A 19,078-nucleotide genomic window follows, 5' to 3' on the forward strand; every position below is an offset into this window, starting at 1 on the left:
GCTGAGTTTTAATTTTATAAAAGAAAACCAATATTTTTATGTGCAATTTTTATTTTGTACTTAGCTAATTTACTTGCAATACAAAAGTTCTACACCCCTACTCAGTCCTATCATCATATTTACACAATTTACAAAGAATTTAATAATAACATTAAATTAATATTTTAGCATCACATCACGACCGAATTTTTAAACCATAATTTGGGCTCAACTTCATGATTGCAAATCTATACATAAAATTAGGAATATCATTATTGCTTTATAAAGCAAACTACTCAATAAGTTAAAAGAAAACTAAATAAAAAATATGCAACATAAAACATCTTATCCATAATCAAGTAACATGTTACTAAAATGTTATTTAGTAAGAAAAATAGTTTCACAAATCCATCATCTTTCTGGCAATGGCCTATGTTCTACATTGGGAAGAATAGATAATATCTCCATCTGTCCTAACAGGCCAACCATGAAAAATATAAACAACAAAATTATTGCTTTCGTGCATGTGAAATCGTTAAGCTTTATCACATAATCAGCTAGTTTCCCATACTATTTGAAGCATGAAGTCCTCCATTTATTTGGCATAAACACCTAAACCTTTAAATAACAATAATTATGGAATAAAGTTTACAAGAAAGGAAAACAACTTAGAATGAATGTCCAGCTAAGTCTGCATAAATATAGAGAACTTTTTACAAAATCTGTCTTAATGTTTTTAAAAAGTGATAAACTGATATAATTCAGAACAGAGTGTCAAGTAAGTCACTCCCTTAGGCAAAAAAACAATTTAAACCCTGATTACGAAAAAAAGGGTTAAGTAGGTGCTGAAATCGGTGAATTCACACAAAAATAATCATTTCAAATCACCTGGATCTGTGTTGATAGGTATTAATGATGTTGACTCCAACACGAGTCATCTTGTAAATATCACAAGTCCACAAATTTTCACAATCACACCAGCACTAGTAAAGAGACTGCTGCATCACACTTAATTAGGAAGGCCAGTGGTCACACTCGTAGACATTCCGAGTTTGCTCTTCAGTGAACGAGCAAGCAGCTTTTCCGGGGACTTCACACTTAACACTTCTGGCCGTTTCATGTTATTTTTTGTCAGCGAGCTATCACTTGGCCAGTAGATCACTTGATACGAGTCTCTGGTACACTGGTGGAAGGCCTCTGTTGTTCATTCGGACTCGCTGGAGTCGAGCGGGTCCCTCGAGGCAGGGACGGGCCTGCGCTACGCAGACTGAAGTGAGGTGTGTGGTGCCAGTCGCCTCCACTGGTTTTGCTGGCGGTCTTGCGTTTCTTCGTCCTGTAAAATAAACATAAACTTGAGGTAGGATATTAGGTTTAGAAAAAAAACATTTTTTTTCTTTCAATCTGCAATCAGCCCCAAGACAATGATTAAATCTGTTCTGTGATGCTGCCATGTGGAGTGACTTCCTATTGGAACTTTTTTTTTATGGATAACAGGGCAGATATTTGACCACAATCGCACCAGATGTTAAGTAGGATGCAGTTAACATCAGGTGAATTAACTCATTAGCTGCTCTGAGCTACTGCCGGTCCTCTAACTTAAGAATAGGATGATGTTACAGGTGTCTCACATACTAGTCCATGGTGAGTTGGAGAGCAAGTTCGTTAGGATGATGGATTTGATATGACTTTCTAATTACCTAGGTAACATTGTAATCTCATTTTAGTAATTTAGGATACTTTGCTGTGTAAAAAGTAAAACAAATCTAGTTTAACTTTTAAAAAATAAGCAAATCTACAAACCTGTATAATTGTGATAGATACAGTGTCAGGTTTCATGTCTTCAAGTTGTTTGAGGTCTTCTGAAATATCTGCATTTTCCATATCTCTGAAAAGATTAGACAATAACAATCAATATCAGTGACACTGCTGTAAGCATCTGAAGATAAGCATCCTACTATAATATTATAAATGCGAAAGTTTGGATGTTTGCTACTCTTTCACGCAAAAAATACTACACGGATTTTGATGAAACTTTACAGTATTATGGTTTATAAGCCATAATAACACATAGGCTATAATTTATGACGATATATGACAAACTAAATTTCACGCGGGTGAAGCCGCGGGCAAAAGCTAGTCTAAAATAGTTAAAAGTCTTACTTTTTACTGCCCGAGTGGAATCTTCCCCCTTCGCCTCGTATCCTGTTCATGGCGTGCCTGTGTCTTGATTCGTGAAGATATTTCTGAAATTAAATATTTAGTTTCATTAGTTTTTTATTACAACTGAATTGTTAGAATCTGAAATTCTGCCAGATGAAATTCAGACTGTAGAGAAATTGCTCAGGAAAACCATGATCGTCATAGCTGGAGAATTGCTAAACTCAAGTGGCAATGGGCGTGGCACATAGCTCGTAGAGCTAATAGGCGTTGGGACAGAAAAGTTCTTGTGTGAACAGCTAAAAACTAATAAGATTCAGACTAAAAACATCTCTGTCTGATGAGAACTTCTCCGTTATGCTTAAATTACTGCTTTTTCTATTTATTTATATTAACCGGCAGACTGTGGTGACTGAGTTTGTTGCAGCGCTTCTTCTCAGCACTTGCCAAATGTTGGTCTCGAAGCGCTGGTAGGGTAAAAAGATATGAGACATGTAAAGGCTCCTTAAGAGCAAAATATTTGACGATTTGTAAGTACTATTTATTAGTCTAAACCAGTGTTTTTCAACCTGTGGGTTAGGTAAAAACTACCTCAGTTAAAAAAATCAGTAAAGTTTTAAAGATATATTTATCAGAAATCTAATTATGAAAATGCGTAAATGTTGTATGGATTGAAGTATTCGGTCTCTACAACATCTTTGTAACATTATAAAATGCATGAAAAAAAAAAGCTAGCGGTCGGGGGGTCGCGAAATATTTTTTCATGCTAGGGGGGTCGTATCGTATCATGAAAAAGGTTGAAAAACACTGGTCTAAACAAATAAAAAAACTTTTTCGTCGTCACTCACCGGGCGTTCCTTAGGGATCTTGCCGAGCTCGTGCAGCTTAGCACGCGCCGCACGCCGCTTGAGGATGCGCTTGTACTGGCGCGCGTTGACGTACAGCAGCGGCTCCTCGTCTTCGCCGGAGCACGCGGGAGCCGGCGACGCCGCGCCGCCTCCGCTGCTGGCTCCGCTGTTACCGTTCACCATCTGGAGAAATTTTAATTTACTTAGTAATATACAGGGTGCCCCAAAATTAGCACGTCACACTGACATTGGAGGTAGATGAGGCTATGACGTATGAAACAAGTTTATTAAGTCCATTTTAAGCCTGACAGGCTGTCGATTTCAAGGCCTTTAAAGATGAAAGAAATTGAAGTGAACTAAATATGTATGCCCAGAAATAAATTTAATTGATATTAAAATATTTAATTTTCATGATATTTCATGAAAATTAAATATTTTAATATCAATTAAATTTTCGTGTACGTACGACGTAATTACAGTTAGTGTACGATGGATCCAACACATAATATTAATCGTATTCGGTATGCAGCCAATTTTGTATGATAAAGTGTGACTTTTAACAACTTGCATAGTGGATAGCCAATCACCAATAAAATTGGGAATTCCCAGAGCAAAAACTAGAGGTAGTCACATGTTAGGCATACTAACAGCTTTCTGCAATATATTTTTGATAATACAAGGCTTGTAATACTAAACTCACCATAACAATGTTGGGTTGATTCACAATCTGTTGCGGCTGAACTGCATTGCTGACTCCTGCTACGTGCACGAGGTTCCCATTAAGGTTTATAACTAAAAAAATAGAAATAATTCAAGTTTATAAAACAATATTTTCCAAAAATAGCTAATTCGAACAGTGTCATACACACACAATATTAAAATTATGTTCATTTAATGTTGAAGACATGATGGTATCATGAAACAGTTTGTGCCAGTATAGGCCAGTAGAATTAAACACAAAAATTGATTAAATCGGAAATAATTCCTACAAAAGATTTTTTTGCTTTAATGGCTTCATTGGTTGCCCATTAAGACTCTCCTAAGTTTTCGACTTCGACGGAGTTGTGCTTAAGTGGTGGGGGCCCCCGAAAGGGGCGTTTTTTCGGTTTTCCGGTTATACCGCGTAAAGGACTTACCCTATCGAAAAGTGGTCTTCATGACGGTTAAAGGGCACTTAATCCTGCATTGAATAAGACCAAATTCATATGTTTTGGACAAACCGTTCTCGCGCTAAAGTTCGGCAAAATAGAAAATATACGTATAATTCAGTGGCGGCGTAGCATGGGTTGGTACCCGGGGCGATCACCCCCCCCCCCCCCCCGTCGCAAGTCCTATGGCACCCCCTGGTACCCCCCAGGATTTTGGTCGATTCGAAGATTGAAAGACAATCACACCCCCCACCCCCCCCGTATCATGACATAGACCGCAGATTTGCCATGCAGATATGCCAGTGAGTACTAATCTGCGCGACTTGTGTCACCCCCTGATGTTTGGCACCCGGGGCGGACCGCCCCCCCCCTTACGCCGCTACTGGTATAATTAATGACCCTCTCCACGTCCAATGGCTTGTTACCCACATGCTTCCAAGCCTTGTAAAGGGTCGCCTTAAGAGCGTTGTCACATTTTTCATGCAGAAATCGAGAATTTGGCAGATTTCGAAATGATTTTAGTCATATAATTTATTGTTATAGCTTCTTTTGACTTATATCATCGTAATTATCATACGTTTTTACGGAATGTCTATTGACAAAATCTCGTTTAAATTGGATTTTTGCCGACGAAAACAGCGAATTTCGAAAGCCCGATTTCTAGGTAACTCGCGAAGGCACAACTTTGAACTAATATTACAACAAATTTATTTCAAAGTAAGAAGATAGAATGTATTCATTAGAATAAGCATACCCTGAAGAAGAAAGTGTATTGAGAAAATTTTGATGTTTAATTCATTAAAATGCATTTTTATCATGTCTAAGATAGTCAAAATTCGAGAAAATTACTGCAAGAAAACAGGTCACATCTCATAATCTAAAAGTCATTTGGCAACATAAACTACTTTATACTTAAGAAGAAACATAGTACTATTATTGTGTGAAAAAGAAAAAATATCTATCTTCAATCTTCAAATGAAAAATTAATTTGAAAATACTATAAAATCGGGTGCATCAAATGGCATAAATCAGTCGTGCTTTGGCACTCGTAGACGCCGGGTCTATGTCAGTTGACTGCCCACTGACGTATATGCGTCACGCGTGATTTTTTCGTATATTGTAGTATGATTGAGTACTTTTGATCCGCAAGTATTTTTAATTTATTTGTTTAGGTAAATCGGACTTGTAATTTCTTTTTTTTTTTCAAACTTTTTATTATTTTACTTCCAGAATATGGGTAGAATAGATAAAAGATATTATTATGGTATCTGTTTGGTCAGGAAAAAATAAATGACTAATAAAAATTTTAACACGGTGTCAAAACATTAGTCTATGCTGTTGTGTTTCTACCAACATAAAATATACTCTTCCTTACTAATAAAAGTTGAATAGCGTCTGTATGGTCACACAACGCTTCGTCATGTTTTTCCGAAAGTTCAGTTACTGACGACTGAATGAAAGAAATTGGTGCGTAACTATTCATCTGATATTAAACGTTTAGTAATAAAGGGGTAGGTCAGGTAAATGGCAAATCCACCAGCGGTCGCTCGATGACACTTAGACAAATAGTTTTATAAAACGTTATTTGTATTGTAGATACTTATACACTACTACTTTTTTATCACCGGAAAATTTTTAACAGGTTATGTAGAAATGTGTGAAAATTATAAAGTAAAAAAAAAAAATTAAATTTTTATAAAGTTAATTTTTTTATTAAATTTTCTTTAGTCCCTATTTTACGCGTCACAGCTGGGCCACTCCGCTGCTCGTTCATTCAGTAGAGTAGTCGTACGCGCTCGCACATTGATCTGTCTGTCTCGCTCACGCCTTGACCACGCTTCCAGTGTTATTATTACTAATTTAGACCATTACAATGCAACATTTCAACTAATTTCAAGTAATTTTGAGTTGTAATAAGTGTTTCATTACACTTACGTACTTCTTTACGTGGTATTCTGACTGTTAACACTAATTGTAAGTTAATAATACAATGAAATACCTACCTACTGTGAATACGTTACGAATACACACCAATGTGTCGTTACGAGGCTACTACGACTTTAAAAGAAATATGTAATTCAAAGATCTGCCAAAACAGCGGCTTTCAGTGTTATCATCACAGAATAATAATAATGTATTACTTAGCTACCTATCTTAGGCTATTTTTATTGCAACATTTCAAGTAGGTAATTAGAATTGTAATTGAACGCAGGGCAAAGGACGAAAACAGTAATTTAGTAATTACGTAATACGTCACGTTGTATTTCTGTGAGTTTTTAACACTAGTTAATAATAATACCTACTGTGTAACTCCAATTGAGATCGCGCGTCGTTCGTAGTTCGTGAATTTAAGATCCGCCATAAGTTATGGCTCTCAGCTGTTATGGCCCATAACAGCTGAGTGGTGCGAACAGTTTTAGATGGTGGTTTTAGTAGGCAGGCGCTTAGGTAAAATAATAAAAATAATTCAACTTTCCCTTCATACTTACCCGGGCTTAGGATCGGCCTTAGGACCGGCAAAATTCAATGCTTTGATAAGCACCCTGCATCGTGCTGAAGTGTGGCTGTCCCGGTACAGTCGCAAAACTGCACTACACAATTTCTCCGGCCAAGAATAATAATGCACGTATCATTAACACGTATTCACGTGAGGTGAATTGGTAAGACAACGTAATAATTGCACGACACTATTGACTTGATTGATACAATGTTAACAAGACACTTCACCACGACCGATAAAGAGCTCGCGCGCGCGCAACTGACCGACCGCGGCCGGCGGCCGGAAGAGCGAGAGGGCGGCGCGGGCCGCGGCCCCGCGCCGCCCTCTCGCTCGTGGCTCGCGGGTGATAATGGCCGCACAAAAAACGTACACCGCCGCCTTTAGGAAGCGTCGGGCCGGCAACGTCGCATCTCTCTCCATAGTAACGGGCGGCCTTGCGTTGAGCGTAAATAGTGCTAGCGACGCGTGTGTCCAAATATTACCAATTTTGGGATGAAATTTTGAGTAGCTTTATTTAACTTTTTTTTTTGCATAAATAGGATCAGTATCAATAACTCATTACCCAGATTTTTTTTTTCCGGTGATAAAAATGTAGTGGTGTATACAAATGAACGTATAAAATGAGTTTATTTTTAAAAGTATAGGTACAGGGTGGAAACGATAAGTGATTTCACTTGATTTTTAATTATACAAGATATCGAGAAACTGTTTACTGTTCCTGTAAGTGCTTCATGAGCTCTTTAAAACAATACAATAAATAGGTCAAAGAATAAACTGGATCTATGCGAAAATTCAATGTTTCTAAATTTCATACTAAATGTATGCCGCCAGCCATACCTACCATATTAGAAGTGTTAATTTTTTTAATTTAATTTTTTAATTGAGTAATATACAGTGTGTCCGGGCTTGTAGTGATCAAACTTTAAGGGCAAAATCTAGGGACAATTTTATCGATAAAAATACTTCAAATTTGGGGCCTGACCCATTTCTCGAAAAATTACATTGATTTAAGTTTTTAATTTTTAGTTTACACCTCTTCTTTAAAAAACAAGTGAAAACGTGAGTAGCTTAACATTAATAGGCAAATATTTTATATCATGCGATAGCCAATAAAATTATCTATTAGCAGAAGTAGAAAACAGATACAAGTTTCATACATTTTAAGGGAGTAAGAATGGATTTAATTAGAAAAAAACATGACTTTTTTCACTTCTTTTTCAGTTATTTTCCAACACAAGAAAAACCAGGTCGTTAAGGTATGTTTTATTTGCATTGTGTTATTAGTATTTGAGCTATTCTACAAAACGAATGTAAATTTATAAGTCTACGTCTATTAGTTTCGACGTAATTGTTGAACAAAGATACCCCTTCCCAGCGGTTTCCATAGTAATCGGAATAGGTTGTGTGATTCTTTCAGGCAGTGCATTTTCGCATGTCGCGTGCGCTATGGAAACCGCTGGGAAGGGGTATCTTTGTTCAACAATTACGTCGAAACTAATAGACGTAGACTAATAAATTTACATTCGTTTTGTAGGATAGCTCAAATACTAATAATACAATGCAAATAAAACATACCTTAACGACCTGGTTTTTCTTGTGTTGGAAAATAACTGAAAAAGAAGTGAAAAAAGTAATGTATTTTCCTAATTCAATCCATTCTTACTCCCATAAAATGTATGAAATTTGTGTCTGTTTTCTTCTTCTACTAATAGATAATTTTATTGGCTATCGCATGATATAAAATATTTGCCTATTAATGTTAAGCTACCCACGCTTTCACTTGTTTTTTAAAGAAGAGGTGTAAAGTAAAAATTAAAAACTTAAATCGATGTAATTTTTCGAGAAATGGGTCAAGTCCCAAATTTGAAGTATTTTCATCGATAAAATTGTTCATAGATTACGCCTTTAAAGTTTGATCACTACATGCCCGGACACACTGTATAATAATCAAACAACAAACTCGTAAATTGCATTCTTATTTAAATTATTTACGGAAAACATGATTTTAGGTTTAACTTGCTACAATATCATCAAGAGATACTAATTAATAAATACTAAATAAACAGATAAAGGGGACGGCATTAAGGCACTCAGAATTCTCAGAAACCATTGATTTCGTGTTTGTTTGTAACTGTATTAAATGTATGAAAGCTGGAAATATAGGTTTTTTGAATAGATTCAGTTCGTTCTTAAACATATTATTGATGCCGTTTGCTAGGTCTCATGAAGCACTTTTTCAGTAAGTAACCTATTGTTCGACATCTTGTATACCTACTATAAGAAATATTCGAGTGAGATCACTTATCGATTATTTTCGTCATCCTTATTTGTATTAAATTTAATTAAAATACACTTAAAGGCTGAGATGCACCACCTAACTTTGACCCTAACTGACAATAACCGGTGTTTTATGTTTGACAGATTTTTGACATCCAAAATTTTGATGTCAATGTTAAAGTAAGACGGTGCAACACGGCCTAACAAATGTATCGTAGACAGTACTTTTTATTTTCTTCATAAATCTTTCTTTTCTTTGTAAAGCTATCTACAAGCTTTTATTTTCTTTGACATCTGGAGTTGTAAAATCTTGCAACTTAAAATTTACTTCCCGTTTTCTCATTGAGCTGAAATTTTGCATGTCTAAACAGGCATGCAAAATTTCGTTTCATTTCGCACTAAATAATTTAATTTACACGTGTTTTCATGCGATGGCCAAGTCAATATATTTATGTAAAACGTTAATGATTTCCTGGACTGGACTTGGTATTACATGGATCTCACAACTTTTTACCGTAGAACAACTGAGTAGTGAGACTTGGTTTTTTGACAAGTATTGTTTTTGATGGGTTTGTATTACACAATGCATGTGTACCTAATGGGATAGCTGTTTAAAAACACGATTAGATAAATTTTGCTCTGTGGATAAAAATCTTAAAGTTACCTCTGATTTTTTAGCATTATACGACCGTGGTTTATAATAATAAATTCTATAAAATCACAATGATATCAGTATTTACCTATTTGATTTCCTGACTTGTTTAGATTTACAAAAACTAAATATTTATTATTAACTTTTAGTTAATAATTTGAATGGCGCTTACGATGTTTAGTTACGAGCTCTTTGATGGACACAGATATTATAGATAACGTTTAAAAAATGGCACGCTCGTTTTCATACATTTCATTCTATTTATTTAACCTATCCATATTTGTGTGCGGAAACGTCACAAAATCAGAATAAATTTTAATTTTTCTATCCCGCATCATAAAAACTAAAAAGTCAAAAGTAAAATTTAAATAGTAAATATTTTTCATAAACAAGCTTTTGATGCTGTAAAAAGAATAAAATAAAACATAAATTCTTTCAAACCCATCATCTTATTACTTTACTCAATTCAAAGATTAAAAACTTGTCGCGGGATTTACTAGTGTAAAAAATACATTAATTACGTAACTTGATTTTGCTAAAAGTCTAATCTGAGAAAAAATCAAATAGATAAATTATACATTATTTCTTTATTATTATGTATGATGACTGTCTTAGGTACGATACAACTACGGATTAAGATCGTTTAGTCGACGCAGCGTTGAAATTGTACAGATAAATGCAGTTTGCGCACTCACTACGCGACGTCAAGCAATAAAAACCTAAAATTCGAACGCCAACTTTTTGCGACAACGCTCTTAACCAGTGTAACCCTAACAAGGCTCACGAGTTTGATTCGCTTATCCTTGTTGGTCCCAGCCGTTCCTTAACTGCGGTTGCTGCACCTCTTCCTGGCACTCTCCTGAACGACTCTGTGTTACCTAATGTGGCTGCCCCTCTTCCTTGTACCCTCCTGTACGATTTCATTGCTTAGCCATATGCCTGGTCCACGGTTCGACGCCACAAAACCAACTTCGTACGAGTGAAAATAGTTTAAATACTATTTCCCGTGCTTGCAACATTTTTCTTTACTGCTTCGCCTCTATTAGTCGTAGAGTGATTGTATAAATCCTATAGCCTTCCTCAATGTATGAGCTATTCAACACAAAAATAATGATTTCAATCAAACTAGTAATTCTTAAGATTAGCGCGTTCAAACAAACAAACAAAAAATTCTTCAGCGTTTTAATATGAACTTGTTGTTGTTGATTTTTGGCGTCGAACCTTAGACCAGGCATACGGCTAGGCAACGTGGTCATGCAGGAGGATACAAGGAAGAGGGGCAGCCACAGTAGGTAACACAGAGTCGTTCAGGTGAGTGCCAGGAAGAGGTGCAGCAACCGCAGTTAAGGAACGGCTGGGACGAACAAGGATAGGCGCATCAAGCTCGTAAGCCTTGATAGGGTTACACTGGTTGAGGTGGCCCTTTTCAAGACTTCGAAGCCTGTGGGTAACAAACCATTGGACGTGGAGAGGGTCATTAATTATACGTATATTTTCTACTTTGCCGAACTTTAGCGCGAGAACGGTTTGTCCAAAACATATGAATTTGGTCTTATTCAATGCAGGATTAAGTGCCCTTCAACCGTCATGAAGACCACTTTTTGATAGGGTAAGTCCTTTACGCGGTATAACCGGAAAACCGAAAAAATGCCCCTTTCGGGGGCCCCCACCACTTAAGCACAACTCCGTCGAAGTCGAAAACTTAGGAGAGTCTTAATGGGCAACCAATGAAGCCATTAAAACAATAAAATCTTTTGGAGGAATTATTTCCGATTTAAAAGCTAATTCTACTGGACTAGTATGTCTCAAATAGGAAATATTTTGTATGTCTTTACCAGACATAATAAATTGGACTTCTAAAATTAATATTTCCACTATTATTACTTGTATGATTTCCTTTAGATATCCTGATCCAACAAAAGTCATATATTTACTACTTTAAGCCTGTCAAGAAATATGTCTAGAAGTAAAAACACATAAAATGTTCAAATACCTTCAACACACTTACCAGTAGGCTGGTGTATAATTTGGTGCTGATCTATAGTGGGCTGTGTGTTAGCGTTGGGCTGGTAGAGGAACGTCTGTCCGTCCGGAGTCTGAACCAGTTGCATCGGCTGCATGTTACTGCTAGCCCCTGGAATGATAAGTAGTTTTATTTATAACAATTTGTATCAATATTAGTAAGAAAGAAAGAATGAAAAAGTAATTTGATGCAAGTACAAAATAAAATAACAACTAAACAACAAAGTACAAGCACCAAAACGGCATCTACATAAGAAAATTAACTATAACAATGTTTACCTTGCAAACTGGATATTGGCAACACTTGCAATTGTTGTAATTGTTGGCCATTCGCAACCTGTCAATAGAAAAAAAACACTTGTTCAAAGGCTATCAAATTATGTCATGTAACTTTTTAAGTTTTTTTTTTTCAAACCGCAAAAGGCTCCCCAGGGATTGCATTGCCTGGGTCTCTACTTGGTTCTTCTTCTTATTTTCTTTAAGGTCTCTACTTGGTTAATCCAGCCTTAAATACAACACTTGTTGTCGTCACATACTAGATTCTGTGATTTTGCTCAGATTATGTTTAGTTTAGATAAAACAACTATTCTTGCAGTAATTTTGATCTGATGTTAAGGTTAATTGGTTCTGATACTACTACCTGGATTTGAGGTGTCCCAATCTGATTGCATGTACAAATACAACAGTCCGTTAGATATTAGACAATTTTAATATCAATTTGAAGAAATATTATCCTTATAACTTTTCATTACCTGTATAGCAGGGCCTGTGGATGGTATTGTATGGACCACTATCTGCTGTCCATTGGGTCCCTGTATCATGTGAGGGGTGTTGTTCATTTGCAACACTTGCAGCTGCTGTCCGTTGATGGTCATCACTTGGGTGCCATCTGAACTCTGTATTTGTGCATGCTCCATTATTTACCACTGAAAGACAGATAAGTAACTTATACTAATAATACAAAAAAGTTTTAAGTTGCACAGAGTAACAAACTAATTATTTAATTAACAAAAGTATTTAAATTAAGCACAGTAGGTAGAGAACTAATTAAAATCCCATCATAATTAGGTTATACAAGTAACTAAGCTAGGTAAATATTTAAAAAAATACGCAAGGGTGGGTTATACCTGCCTGGTCAAGTACATATTACTAAAAATTCAGAGGAACAAGTATCGTTTAGTTTAATTAACTTTGTAGCAGTGTTTTCACTTGACAAGAAGATATGGGAGCTTGTGGCCCGTGTAGTTAATTTACCTGGTATTTATTTAATCACATGTAAGCCATAGAAAGTTTAACTTCACTAACTTCATCATTCTAGCTATAGTTCCAAAATACTGAACTGTCCTATCGATGACATTGACAGCGGGGCGCCACCGTCAATACCGAATCGCTGGTTCCGATTTTTGCCATGTTGGAAACCATAAAGTTGAACGATGGTAGCGCCCCCCTGTCATTGAGTTTGGCGGGACAGTTCAGCGTGGGTCATCTATAGATAAATATGCAACACGTCATTATTACGAGGCCAAAGGTAAGCCAACGTAACCAAAATGGCTGCTTCTCAAGTAATTTCGCCAAACATATTGTAGATAGAATTCCCACAAAGAGCCGACATTTACTTTAATAAATAAAACTTATTTGCGAGACTCGCAAAAGGAAAATTCGGCGAAAATCCAAACTTACATTGAGGTCCTCTCACTGGTTTTTCAATGATTGGTTGACAAAGGATAGACCAATGGCCGAAGTCAATGATCGCAGGAACGCAGTAGATTGGTTCGGCGCATTACCACTCCCAAAGAAGCGCGGTTACCCCGCTATCCAATCGTTCACGTAATTAATGTTTTGTCTATGGTTTATTTTGAGATGCCCAGTGAGGCTGCCTTATTGATCGAAAATTCAACCAGTCAACATCTAGATTTGTTTTTAGAAATGGAATGGGGTTGGGTAGGGGAATATAAAACTTTATTTTACTAGTAGGGGAACTGGTGTAAGCCGTAGTTTATTTTATTAAATTAATTCTATTTACATTAAGATTACACCGGTCAACAAAAAAAAATTTTTTTTTTGCGCATGGATTTTACTTATTATATTCTGATTATATAAGCAATTTATATAAAAAAGTGCGATTACAAATCGAAAATATTTGCTTTTTAAGAAGTTATAGCGATTTGAATTTTTCATCTTCATAGTAGAATGTCTCTAAAGTTGCACGTCACATTCTCATTGGGATATATTTATAGATAATTATGGGGGCTTATTCGCAAGAACAAGGGGCACGCTTTCATCAAAATATAGTGGGATTTGAGAGACGACGTTACTAAGGCCAGTATACTGAAAGCATGATAGGGTTAGATTTTTATACGAAAAATCTTCTATGGAACAAGACAGGAAATTGGAACTTTTCATTTTTAATAAATATTTGGACTCTATTTTAAATTTTCTCTTGTGAGAATGAATCTTAAATGGATGTTTGGTATGTTTTAATAATTAGAAAGAATGAAAGAAAGAAAGAAAAAAATATATTTGGCAACAAATTAAATCATCTCTATGTTCATGTTTCATACATTCATTGATATGAATTTTTCTATTTTTTACACATAAAAGCAAATTCAGAACAATTTTTTGTTGTTATTCTTATTTCTAGGTTATAAAGCAATAAAAATAAGCTATGCATTACCCGTGCGCAAAAATGCTGTAGACAGTTGTTATCTATCTATTGTTAGCGTCTGAGGCAGAATGTGCACATCACAAAATGCACAGATGAGAGAGTAAAGACAAAATGAGCACTAGAGTCAAAATACGATTTTCGTTTGCGTGCTTTTCTTAATTTGTGCTCTGTGTTTATAGGGTTTTTAATGACGCTTAATGGACTGAAAGGTACACCCATGTCCAATCATTCTAAAAAGTCGGGTCTCCAGCGCGTGTTTTGCCCTACACAATCAACAAAAACATCTCAAGATTCAACAAAATTTCTTACAAAAAATATTAATGTTGACATGGTTTTTTTTTTAATTGTAGGGTAATTTTTTTTTGTAGTGGGCATCCCATTTTGTTTATGGATAGAGGGAGTGAGCCGTTGTCTATGGAAAGTTTGGCGTTTTATTTTTGACAGTTTCTCAAGATACAACAAAAGTTTAGCGTTTTTTCTAAAAAACGTTGAAAACATTTAATTTTATTTATTTACCAAAATTATAGACATTATTCGCGAATGCTGATATAAAAGGCATCCGTACAATGAATTCGACAATATCTGAAGATTTATCTAGGGAACATTTGGCATTGGAAGTAGCGAAGTGTACTCGTAGGTTATGTTTTAAATTTCGAATTATTGTTATTTCATTTGTTTGTTGTCATGTAAATATTGACGTTTTTTAATTTATATTTCAGAAAACATATTCTCAAACAATCGTAATTTGGTTTCATTGCACCAGGAGTTATTGGAAATAAACTTATCTGTTGGTGCATATATTGAGGAAAGCAAGCGTCGACTGGCAGGCCTAAGGTTGGACTTGGCTCACGCGGCAAAAGATTCATACAGTGTTGTGGACGTGCTCTCTGAGAAATGTAAGTTCAGTACATGAGAGTTCATCCCAGTGCAGTGTAATATCATTACAATTCTCTGATCGATCTGTATCTGTTTCAGAAATCACTATGTCCTATTCATCACCAACTCAGCGCAAACACAACACTAGATCAGTATCTTTAAATTTACAAGAAGACAAAAACAAAAGTAATGACCGTTTACGGGCCAGATCATTTACATCATGGTACAAGAATATGGTAGATCATGATCGGCAGAATTTAACGTTATACATGTCAGATGATGTTATCTTAGAATGGTTTGGAAGAACAATAAAAACTAGAAAAAAAGTTTGTTCATTTTTAAAACATGACATGCAATGCTCAAGACATGATTTTCTTACGGTTCAAAGTGTAGATAAAATACAGAATCGTCAGGAAAGATCTCCAAGGTGTGTATTATAGTATTGTAACAGCTTTACTTTAATAAACATGTAATTTTGTACTTACACATTAGTTTTTTTTTAAGCCTTTCCCAATATTATACCTAATAAAATATCTGAATTATTATTTAATTCAATTATTACCATAAAAAATCATGAGTAAAATAGATTTATAAACAATTGGCACAGGACATGCTCAAAATACTGAATTATTAACTATTTTATAGTTATAGGAAAAACCATCTAATAGTTAAACAATTCAGTTTCAGAAAGGAGAAAGATGCTGGCTGTATGCATAACTCTCCAGAACTAAGTATTAATAAGACAGAAAGAAAGCGACGATTATTAAGATCAAATTGTAGCAGTCCAGAGTGGGCTGAGGGTTGCCAGCCTCTCGACGAAGTAAAAGACACTGGTAATAAAAGATTAAAGGGAAGCAACGTTACTGCAGAACATGAATGCAAAAATGGAGATGTTACTCAGAAAAATGGAGTTAAGAGGGGATATGAGTCTGAAGAAAGCATAGATGTTAACAGTACAGGAGATGGAGTTATACGGAGGCGTGTGAAACGCAAATTAGTGCCGGTCACACCACCGAATCGTGAGTTGGGTCAAGGAGACTGTCTTCCATCAACAAGTGCAGATTCAGATAAGTCTCATGACGCTCTGAATGCTCAATTGCCGAAGCTGTTTGTGGAATGTAATGGTTACATTGAGTTCAGCCGAACAAAAAACAACCGTGATGTTGATTCAATGAAGTGGGAAAGGAAATGTAAAATACAGATCAGCTATTCTGAAGACCCATTGAATGTTGGGGAGTATATTATCTGGGCTGTGCACTACACCGATGAAACCAAATGCCGTAGGAATCTCTTGCCAGCGTTCGAGGAGGTCGCAAAAGAAGAGGAATTAAAAAACAAAGGTTAGCCAAAATTACAGGGTTATTAAACTCCAACACTCAAATGATATTATTGATTTATTTTATTTTAGAACTTCATACTTTAAAATATTCTTTTCTGATAAAATATTAAGGTCACAAAATTAAATTGCATTTCCTTTTTTTCCCTATTTTTGAAGTGTTTAATGATCCTGTAATAAAATAACAGAATGTTTTTGTGTTTAAATTGTTCAACAATGTAATGATTTTTATGGTTTACCAAATTCTGAAATTTATGTTGATATGAAATTCAATGCCTGGTTTTGGAAACACTCAGTTTATTTTGTATTTACATAAAAAAAAACAATATGTCTGCAATTTTACTATTTGATAGATGATGTGATATAAAGATTGTATTTTTGTATAATATAGCATTTATTTTATACTGTTTTATAATGTGGAAGTATGTTTATACTACACTGTGACAATGCTTTAGCCTTATATGAATTATTAAAACTGCATAGTTAAATATTCTAATAGCTGTGTGCTCTCATACATGTTATCTGATATAAGTTGTGTATAAAAAATATTCAAATTCCATTTGATTCCTATATCTTGTGCCATTCCAATGTTGATTTTCAACTTGTATAAATGGTTTTCATTTCATCCAATTATGTATACATAAATAATGGCTTGACGTTCGTTGCAGGCCAAGGAACATCTTTTAGATCACATTTTAAGTACATACTTTACTTGTATTTAACAAAAAATGCCACCAGGTGGCGCCACCTTTACCCGTATAAAAATTCTCGTTCTATTGCAATTAATTAGATACTTAAAAAGCGTGTTCAAAAGTTCGCATTAGCTTCGTTAACTAATTTTTTTAAAATCTGTCAATAATAACATCAAGTTATTCTTATTTCGCCATCTGAATAAGTATTCCCACTTCTCCGTAATTTTTACATTGCGATTTCCTATGAACCATTCTATTTCTATGTACCACCGACTAGTTGCTTACTCACTAGATATAATTTTTAGATTAGTCTGACTAAAAAGTCATAGGTATAGAAACCTAGGATAGGAATCCAAATAATGTTGAGAAAGTTTGTATTGTAATACGACAGATGAAGATTGTTATAATTATGTAGTTATATTCCCATATTAAACTACAATGCCTTTCGACATTGTTCAATAGCTTTATCTAATGGTAGATTTAATTTGAAAAATGTTATTGTAATCCTTGAGGGTATGTTATTTTCATAAATAGTTTACGAAATACTATTCTATAGTTAAGCCTCGCGTAGAGCACTAATTGCGATAATGTATTATTTTAGTTTATTTTGGACTTATCCCATTTGTAAACTGCTGGTACAGTCGCGTCAAATAGTGACACCCAAAGTAGCCTAAAAATTCGCAACACGTCTTTGGTAAGGTGTTAAATCTTTTTGCTACTTTGGGTGCCACGAACTACTTGACGCTGACCGTACATACTGCCTTCCCTGGAGGCTTAAAATGTCAATGTGGTAAACATACTATACAACATTGCAATGTGGTAGCAGCCACTGTTTGTATCTTTTCCTGCTTTGGGTGACCTCTAGCACGAAACACTTTCGACTTCGAATCTTATGTGTATTTAAATGGTAGCACGAAACTAATATTGGCAATCGAGATCGTCACGTTATCGTTGAAATTTTGTCGAATACGCAAACGAGTTTTTCGTGCTAGAAGAGGTACAGATTTCAGCTACTCCGGCAATTCTGTTACATTTAAAATATACCGTTATAACTTTATACCTAATGTAAAACATATTATCTGCCAAAATATTAGCAATACAGAGTGTTTATTATTGAAATTGTTCATGTATTGTGAATGAGATTTGCAAGTAACAAAATGTATGTCTATTTTTAAGTTTTATGTTGTTGTAGTCATTACTTGTGAAGTAATGGGAATGGATAGATTTTTGTTTGATTATGCTAGAAATGTATAAGACGAAAATAAAGTTTGTTTAGATTATATTCTTTGTTTTACTCACTTTTTTATAAACTGAATCTTCGATTGCAACTTCATTAAAAAAGACATGGTCGTGATAAATATTTTTTTTTGTAAATACATAATATACATATAGAAAACACCCAGACTCGTCACAGAAACTAAAATTCATCATTCCAATTTCTGCCCGGCCGGGACCTCTCGGCATAGTAGTCCGTTCAACACCCCACTACACCAAGCCACGACCAAGCGGCCGACGATAGAGTATTTGCACTCGAGTAAAGCTTAGATTAGGTTTTATTAATCTAAGGAGTACTGTCGCGGCACTCGGCCGGCAGTGGCGCCAATTGGTGAGCGCAAATATGGAAACCCTCGCGATTTAGGTTTTCACTCGCTTTCACTGAAATAACACCGGGATGTAATTGATTCTTATTGGTGAGGATCTAGTTAAACTACTCACTGGGGGGGTGCAGATGCGATGTGTAATGGAGAGCGAGCTTTGATGCCTATTATTCACTCTTGCTTTAAAGGCCGTGTTGTACTTAATTTTAGGGAACACATGCTGGGCTGGCAGGGAATTTAACAATGAAATAAAATACAAAGATTATAAAGTACACTTAATTTAATTTTCATATAAATAACAACTCTAGCTGAGTTGGTAATATCAATA

General features: G+C 35.3%; 1 protein-coding gene and 1 long non-coding RNA gene across 3 annotated transcripts; one reads left to right on the forward strand and one right to left on the reverse strand.

Moving 5' to 3' along the window:
- Nucleotides 1-39: 39 nt before the first annotated feature.
- On the reverse strand, nucleotides 40-13,426 carry LOC135081087 (nuclear transcription factor Y subunit alpha). 2 transcript variants are annotated; one of them, XM_063975816.1, is made up of 10 exons: nucleotides 13,073-13,254; nucleotides 12,838-12,902; nucleotides 12,336-12,509; nucleotides 11,863-11,920; nucleotides 11,570-11,695; nucleotides 3,685-3,776; nucleotides 2,985-3,167; nucleotides 2,140-2,222; nucleotides 1,780-1,864; nucleotides 40-1,312 (listed from the first exon to the last, which is right to left on the reverse strand). In XM_063975816.1, the coding sequence occupies exons 3-10, from the start codon at nucleotides 12,498-12,500 to the stop codon at nucleotides 1,238-1,240; spliced, it is 867 nt and encodes a 288-aa protein (XP_063831886.1). In that variant the 5' UTR covers nucleotides 12,501-12,509; nucleotides 12,838-12,902; nucleotides 13,073-13,254; the 3' UTR covers nucleotides 40-1,237. The 2 variants fall into 2 exon arrangements, with proteins under 2 accessions (XP_063831886.1, XP_063831885.1); XM_063975815.1 differs by lacking the exons at nucleotides 12,838-12,902; nucleotides 13,073-13,254 and adding an exon at nucleotides 13,264-13,426.
- Nucleotides 13,427-14,684: 1,258 nt separating this feature from the next.
- LOC135081088 (uncharacterized) lies at nucleotides 14,685-18,434 on the forward strand. The gene is made up of 4 exons (XR_010259122.1): nucleotides 14,685-14,881; nucleotides 14,968-15,144; nucleotides 15,224-15,551; nucleotides 15,806-18,434. It is a non-coding gene; the product is annotated as an uncharacterized LOC135081088 (long non-coding RNA).
- Nucleotides 18,435-19,078: the final 644 nt, after the last annotated feature.

Source organism: Ostrinia nubilalis, chromosome 19 (assembly GCF_963855985.1).
Source record: "Ostrinia nubilalis chromosome 19, ilOstNubi1.1, whole genome shotgun sequence".
In the NCBI taxonomy this organism is placed as follows: domain Eukaryota; kingdom Metazoa; phylum Arthropoda; class Insecta; order Lepidoptera; family Crambidae; genus Ostrinia; species Ostrinia nubilalis.

What these genes read in the sequence shown, in the direction of transcription:
- LOC135081087 (XM_063975815.1), bottom strand. Translation starts at nt 12,500, where the DNA reads ATGGAGCATGCACAAATACAGAGTTCAGATGGCACCCAAGTGATGACC. An exon ending in CCACAGGCCCTGCTATACAG is followed by an intron (nt 11,921 to 12,335) that starts GTAATGAAAAGT and finishes TTCTATTGACAG; the next exon opens with GTTGCGAATGGCCAACAATT. An exon ending in AATTATACACCAGCCTACTG is followed by an intron (nt 3,777 to 11,569) that starts GTAAGTGTGTTG and finishes CTATTTTTTTAG; the next exon opens with TTATAAACCTTAATGGGAAC.